This window comes from Alligator sinensis, unplaced genomic scaffold (assembly GCF_000455745.1).
Source record: "Alligator sinensis unplaced genomic scaffold, ASM45574v1 scaffold265_1, whole genome shotgun sequence".
NCBI classification, from domain to species: domain Eukaryota; kingdom Metazoa; phylum Chordata; order Crocodylia; family Alligatoridae; genus Alligator; species Alligator sinensis.
Genome location: NW_005842961.1, coordinates 283,818 through 291,414, shown reverse-complemented (window position 1 = coordinate 291,414; position 7,597 = coordinate 283,818). Strand labels below are relative to the sequence as shown.

Genomic DNA, 7,597 nt, shown 5'->3' with positions numbered 1-7,597 from the left:
GCAATGGGGTGGGCTCGCTACCTGAATACTGCTGCTGCATCTGTGGCGGGCTGCAGGGCGATGGGGACTGGGGCAGCTGGTACTGCTCGATGCCGGGCGGCTGCAGGAACCCAACAGACGAGCTGCAAAGAAGGGGGTGGACGGTGATGGAGAGGGGGACAACACCAGCCAACTCCCCCACCCCCCACAAGGACCCGCAGCACCTTCAGCTCACGCATCCTCGAGATAGGAATGCAGCTGCTTCTGGGGAGAGAGCTGAAGGGCTCCTGTGTGAGCCCCCATTGCACAGATCCCCTGGTCACAGGCAGGACCCCACCCCAGGTCCTCCTAGCCCAGCAGGGCCACACTGGCTGGGGAACCCCACCACAGCCTCAGCTAGCCCGTCCCATACCTGGTCCCGTTCTGCTGGGCCGTGGGGATGACGCTGTAGTAGACAGGCAGCCCCCCGGCCTGCAGCCCACCCTGCACCGACTGGCTGGCGGGCACCAGCACCTGCTGCTGGAACGGCTGCTGCACCACGCCCTGCGCCTCTGAGCCCACCGGCACCTGTTGGTGGGGGGTGGAGACCCCGTTAGCCCAGGCTGGGGGGGCTCAGGGGACATGACACCCCAGCAGTGACACTGGGGACAGGTGGGCAGTGTCAGTGCAAGGGTGGGGGCAGTCAGGGACATGGATGCCCATGGGTGGAGGAAGACAGATGGGGTGGGCATCAGGGAACCCCTTTGCCCAGAGCCGCCACCCCCCCGCACCTGCCTGAGTTCAGACTATAGATACCCACAGTGGCTATTAGCACCCAGCACCCTGATGAAAGGGAGGATTGGTGGCGGGGGAACCCTAGGTCCATCATGCCCAGTCTCCGGTGTCACACAGGGGCAGAGCGGAGGCTGGAAGGGAGAGTGACTGGGCCTGAGCAGGGTTTTCCCTGCTCCTCTCCCCTTTGCAGCCCCCAGCACTGAAGGGCCAGGATGCTCGGATGCAGATGCCGTGCCCCTCTCCCCTGTGCCCAATAGCTCCCAATGCCCCTTTCCTCCAAAAATGGGTCCAGTCCCTTGTGAACCTGGCTATGCTCTCAGCTTCCACCACACATGGTGGCCACGAGTCCCCCCACTTCATGCCACGCTGGGGGGAAAAGCCTCTCCTGGTGTTTGTTCTCAACTGACAACATGGTCTCGTGTTGGGACCCCTCGTTCTTGTATTGAGAGAGACCATCAGGAAAAAATCCCCAGGTACTTTCTCTTTGCCATTCAGTGGGTTGTAAACCCTTCTCTTGTCCCGTCCCCCCCCTCCAGTGTCTCTTCGACACTGCCCAGGCCTGGCTTCAGTCTCTCCTCATAGGACAGCTTCTCCGCAGCATGCATTATTCCTTGGTGCCCTTCTCTGGTTCTAGATCCATTTGGGGGTGCATGACCAGAACCAGGCACAGGATGCAAGGGATGGATGTATAAAGGGGTGTAGTGATACTTTCCCTTCTTAATAACCTTATTAAGGAGTTTGCCTTTTTGGTAGCAGCTGGGTCCTGAGCTGATGGTTTTGGAAACCTGTTCATGACACCCAGGTATCTTTTCTGGGTGGTGACAGCTCACGAAGAATGGGGGTTTCTGGGCTCAAACCTCTGGGGCAGAGGGGACAAGGCAGCTGCCCTGCAGCTCACCTGGTAGGAAGGCAGTGGTGTGTACTGGACCATCAGCCCCTGCATCTGCCCCCCGACGCTGCTGCGCTGGCTGCCAAGGAGGCCGGGGGTCTGGGACTGCTGCACCCCCATCACGCCCTGGTATGGCTGCTGCTGGCCGGACATCACGGGCTGCAGCCCTGCAGCAGGAGACAGTTCACATGGCTGGGTGAGGGCAGGTCTCACGGGGTCCCCAGAGAGGCTAAGCCCCTTCCCTGCCCGCCCACCCACCCACGTCAGGTTCATTTTCCAACCTCCTTTGCCCTGCTGCCCCAGTCCCCCTGCCCCTCACCAGGCTGCTGTGACTGCTGGGGGAGCTGCTGGCTGCGCTGAGGGCTGTATGCCACAGGATGGCTCAGGGTGCGGTATTGCTGGCTGGAGCTGGGGTACTGCCCAGGAGGGTAGTATGAGACCTGAATCTGTGAAGGAAAAAGGGGGACGAGTTGGACTAGGCTGGGTGGGGCAGCACGGAGCCCCTCCACCCCCAAAGAAGACTTGCCTGTCTGAACCCCGCAGGGTAACTTCCACCTTCCCCCCCTCCACCTGCTGGTGGGACACTGCAGTTGCAGCCCCTGAGCTCCCCCGGGATAAGCCGCCATCTGTCTGCGCCCGCTCCAGGTGAGCCCATGCCCCCTCCCCCCACCCCACACCCCCAGCTCACTTGCTGGGGCGGCTGGATGTAGCCCTGGGGCTGCAGGACCTGCTGGGTGGTGGCCGTGTGCCCCGAGGCGGAGTAGCTGGAGGGGGCTCCAGGCTGCCCGGGTGAGGCCATGATGAAGCCCGTCTGCTGCGGGGGCTGGGAGAGGAGCGGGGGCTGGAAGAGGGCACTGGGGGAGGGGTCTGGAGCCTCCGTGGAGCCCTGGCGGCTGAGGCTGATCTGCCCGAAAGGGGTGCTGAGCTCCTCGGCCTGTGGTGGGGGGAGAAGGGGGCATGTTAGCTCTGAACAGTTTCTGCCTGCAACCCCCAATGCCCCAACCCCCCCCAGGGCCAGGGCTGTCCTTGGGCAGGGCACTGCCATGGGGCTCCCCAGCACCAGCATCCTCTTCCCTATCTGGAGTGGAGCAGGCTGGGACCCCCGAGCCAGGGCAGCCAGCATCCCAGCTGGGGGTGGGGCTTGCAGTGCCCTGGATCTCCCAGCCTGGGCCTGGCCCTATTCCTGGAGAACAGCCCCAGGCGGAAAAAGCTGTGTCCATAGGGTGCCCGGGACCACGGGCAGAGCGTGGTGCATGTCCACACAGCCAAGGGTGCCACCTGCTGGTGGCTGGGGGGAACAGATGCATCCGGAGCCATGATGGCACTATCCTAGGCCCCCTTCCTCTCATTGGAGGGGGGGCCCTACATTGCCTTGACACCCCCCCGAGACCCTGGGGCTGGGTGAGCCATGGCCCAGACCCCTGAATGGCCCCAATGCTGGGGCCCAATCACTGCAGGCCACAGCTGGCTTGGAGCTCCCGCCACAGCCCCCCCACTCCACGGCCAGGCTGGTGTCCCCTGCCCCCAGGGTGGCAAAGCTCACGCAGCACAGACAGAGCGAGGCAAGAGGCAGCGGGGCTGGTACCATGTTGTACTGCTGGGACGGAGACACGGGCAGGAGGACTTGGGGGCAGGAGCTTGGAGAGTACTGAACAGGCTGCAGGGCTGGGACAGGCTGCGTCCGGCAGAGAGGCGGGGAGAGAGAGATGGCGGGGTGGGGGGAAAGCCGGGAGGGTGGGGGAGAGAGAAGGAAGGACAAGGTTAGTTGCAGAGCTGGTGCCGGGGGAGGATCCCAGGGCTTGGGGAAGCTGGGGAGGGGGGCTTGTTGCCAAGAGAACCCATGCACACACACACTCCCAAACTGGGGGAGGGGGCAGGCCATGATACCCCCTGCAAGAGCCCCAGGCTGCCTACACCCCGATGGCTGGGGCAGGAGCCTTTTAGGAGCAGTGGGGATGGAGAAGGGGCAGAGAGAGCGTGTTAACCCCAAGGTAGCAAGCAGTAATGTGGCAGGGAAGCCAAGGGGGGTTAGGAGCACGACTGAGCCGAAGGGAGTGGGGCACTCAACCCCCCTCTGAGATCCCCAGAGGGGCAGCCCAACCTCCCGGGGGCTGGGGGCGGGGCACACTTGCCAGGCCAAGGGCTCAGTGGCCCCAGCATCCACCACCCCCAGTGAATGACTCACCTGCGACAGGAGGTGGTTGCTCATCGCTGGCGAGGCGGGGGCTGTGGTTGGGGCTGGGCAGAACAGGGCAGGAGCCCCCCGCGCCCTGGCTGGGATGTGGCCGCTGGGCTGCCAGGCTCCGGGGTGGCCAGCATCAGACCTGGGCAGAGGGGAGGCATCAGTGAGGCTCCCACAACTCAGTGAGAGTCCAGGACTCATCTCTCTTTCCCCCATTTATACATGGGGAAACTGAGGTGCAGAGTGGGACTCGGTCCCAGAGACCAGTGGCAGAGCTGGTGATGGGACCCAGGCATCCTGGGTCAGGCCAGGGGTGGGGTATTGGCCTGCCAGGCTGCTCCCAAGCCCTAGGTCCTGCCCTTGGCAAGACCACACCCACCCACGTGCCTAAAATCCCTCTGGTACCGCTTGCCCCATGCCCAGTGGCTCTGGTGAGCACAGAGACACACCATTCCAGACGGGTAATTAGTCCATGATGTGCTGGGCTAATTACTGGCTCCCTGCCCCTGGAAGCCAGGGAATGCAGCCAGACTGCTGGGATGGGGCTGGGATCCCTCTGGGGCCGGGTCGGGAGCACGCGGGCAACCCGGGCACAGGTTCAAGTCCCCACCGCCACCCTGCGGTACCTGGCCTGGCCGCCCGGCTGGCCCCAGCACCCTTGCTGCTGCCGATGCTGTCACCGCGGGTGAGGATGGAGATGCCGCTGAAGCTGCTGGCCTTGGTGACAGGCGGGCGCAGGCTCCGGGCCGAGCCATCTGAGTCAGTGCTGCTCCAGGGTCGCGGCTCCAGTGACTTCAGCTCGCTCTCTGTGCTGCTCTGCCGGCTGCCCGGGGGCCGGGGCAGCCCGTCCCGGTTTCCCCTGCCAAGAGCGGGGGCTGCGCTGGAGCCGGCAAGCGGAGCGAGCACCAGGCAGGGAAGGGGGGGAGGTAAACGGGGCTGGGGCTCCCCTAGATGTGCCTGGCCAGGGGCTCTTGGGCCCATGACCTCCCAATCCTGCCAGACATCCTTCTGCTCTCTGGCTGCAGAGACAGGATGCCCAGCCCCACCTCAGGCCCTGACCCTGAGGCCCAGACCCAGCACAGCTCCCACCGGGACTGCAACCCGTCACCTGCCCCCGGGCTGGCACAAATGGATGGCCACTACCCTGGGGCAGCAGTAGTCCCCAGCGGCTACTATGGCACCTGGTCCCTAGGGGACAGGGCCGTGGGTAAGAACCCATAGGCCTTAAGGGACTGGTTACCCCTGGATGAACACGTTTGCCCTGGGGTAACTCCCCCTGGTGTGGGACATTCCTCCCCAGAATCATTTGAGTCCTGGCAGTACTGGGCACAGAAGCTGCCTGTAGCCAGGACCTTGGACCTCCTCTGCACATGGCAAGGCTGCTCTGGGACACGCCAGCCACTGCCGTCTGCCCTGCCAGTCTTGGTGCCCCACGGCCACAGCTTCCTGGGACGGCAGGGTCCTGTCACGGGGCCCCCAGTTGTACATCTAGGGACTGAGGGACCTCAGCTCTGCTCCCAAGAGCCCCCACGCACTCTGCTGCCCCCCCAACCCAGCCCAGTGCCCATCAGCCTACTGGCCAAGTCCCCAGCCTTGCAGCTGCTTTGTAAGGACAACACCAGGACCTGGAGCCACAAGCTGGGCACTGTCTGTGGGATAACCACAGTGCAGCTGGCCCTGCTTGGGGCCATGGCCTTGAGCCAGAGACTCAGCTCCCCCCTCATGGGTCCCCTGCACAGCATGGAGCTAGACGGCCAGTGCGGGCATCAGTCAGTGCTGGCCCAGGCTTGTGGACGGACGTAGCTGTTACCCCAGTACCACGTATACGGATATACCCCTTTCTAATCTAAGGGCTGTGCCTGTCTGCTCTTCTGACACAAGAAGAGGAGCCAAAACCCAGTGGCTTTGAAGTGGCAGGGGTTTATCCCGGGATAGACAGGAGTCACAGTGGAATAACTTGGGAGCAGCACATCCCAGCTGAACAGAACATCCATCCCCAGCCGGCACCTCTCACCGGCTGGGAAGCGACTGGGGCAGAAAGCAGAGGAAAGGCAGAGCGGAGTCCCTGGTCCGTCTGGAGGAGAAGGGCTCATGGGGGCTGGAGAAGCCGTGCTGAGGGAGATGGGGCCATGGGGCCGCCGGACGGGGCAGAGGGAACTGCCAAAGCGACTGAAGGACGGAGCAAGCAGAAGCCATGCAGGAGTGGTGGGGGGCAGCATGGGGGGGCACACACAGGTACCTAAAGATCTGGCGCCTTTTGTGCGAGCTACAGGACAAGGCGTCTTGGGCGAGTCTGTGGGTTAACAGCAGAGAGAAGCGTTGTTACGGGGCGCGGGGGGCGGCCACAGGGCAGTGAGGGAGGCAGCGCCAGCACTCACCTGCTGTCGGTCAGGTAGCCGTTCTGGCGTTCCTGCTGGGAGGGGAGAGAAAGGGGAGTCAGTCAGGGGCTGAGGTGCTCCACAGCACCCAGCCCCACTCTGGGGCATCAGGGCACCCCCCACCCCCTTCTGCTCCAGGCATTCAGAGGGGGAGGGGGACGACGACGACGACACCTGCAGCTATTTTCATAGACATTAGGGCTGGAAGGGACCTTGGAAGATCTTCGAGTCCAGCCCCTAATTTTGTGTGGGGGTGGCTGGAGTGGAGAGCAGAACCCAGGAGTCCTGGAGACTCCCCCCCTGGCTCTAACTGCTCATCCATGCCGCCTCTTCCATCTGGGTCTGGTGCTCTGCAGAGGCAGTGGGTCTCACCTCACGGGCGAAGATGCGCTCGCGGACGCGCTGGTACTCCTCTTCGCGCTCCTCGATGGACTTGCTCCGCCGCCCATCCTGCAATGGGAGCCGCATCTGTGGGGTGGGGGGGGAGTCGACCGTTAAAGCTCCCAGGTGCGCAAGGCCACTTGCACACAGACATGTGGACACAGACCCACATGGACGTGCACGCACACACACACACACAAACAAACACAGACACACACATCCACACACAGAGGTACATGTGTAAGGAGGGGGGCTGCCACCCAGAACAGGTGTGATGGGAAGGGCTGGCACGGGGGGATGGGGACGGGGCCTCTGATGGCTGAGGTCGCCCATTGGGAAGGACCCCAAGACATGAGCTGGGCACATGGCATCAGGTGGCTGCGCATGGACAGATGGCCACCCCCCACTCCTCTGGGGGATCTGCACCCCATCCACCCCAGCGGTTCACCCCCCACATCCCACCTGGTTCTCATCCCGGTCCATGCTGGCGTCATCCCGTTTGAGGATGAAGCGCTGGGGGAACTCTGCGCTCTTCTCATCCTTGATGTGCTCTGAGAAGCGCTGCTCCGGGCTGTGGGGGGGAAGGGGCCTTGTTAGTGGGGGGCCGAGGCCAGTGGGACACTCCCCATCCCCACGATAGAACAGAGGTGGGGGGGGCGGTCAGTGGCATGCAGTGGTGGGCAGGTCTGTGCATGGATTTGGGGGGCACTTTTCTAGCTCCCCACACTGCAGAGGCCGGGCACAAAGCTAGGGCTGCTCTGGCCTGGGCTGGGAACGTGGGGGAGGGTCGGCCTCCTGGGTTCTCGCGGGGCGCTCACATGCGAGTGTTGCCAGTCTTGTTGATGATGACGGCCTTGCCGGTCTGGTCCACGTTGTGGTCCATGCCAAAGTAGGCGGCAACGCGGTGTAGCAGCATGCGGTGGTACGAGGTCATCTGAGGGAACTTCTTGAACTGATTGCTGGGAAGGGTGGGGGTGGGGTTCAGTCAGGCTCGGACCTGCTGCAGCTCACCCT

The 7,597-nt window shown here is 63.7% G+C and overlaps 1 protein-coding gene across 1 annotated transcript in view; it reads right to left on the bottom strand.

The window, feature by feature from the left end:
* R3HDM2 (R3H domain containing 2) overlaps positions 1-7,597 on the bottom strand; it is a 20,949-nt gene that overhangs the window by 3,696 nt on the left and 9,656 nt on the right. Inside the window, 14 exon segments of the mRNA XM_025192702.1 lie at positions 22-122; positions 392-546; positions 1,652-1,809; positions 1,962-2,088; positions 2,331-2,576; positions 3,228-3,317; positions 3,828-3,854; positions 3,857-3,966; positions 4,451-4,683; positions 6,064-6,117; positions 6,203-6,234; positions 6,575-6,670; positions 7,046-7,154; positions 7,402-7,542. Of these exon segments, the coding sequence (XP_025048487.1) occupies positions 22-122; positions 392-546; positions 1,652-1,809; positions 1,962-2,088; positions 2,331-2,576; positions 3,228-3,317; positions 3,828-3,854; positions 3,857-3,966; positions 4,451-4,683; positions 6,064-6,117; positions 6,203-6,234; positions 6,575-6,670; positions 7,046-7,154; positions 7,402-7,542 (1,679 nt within the window).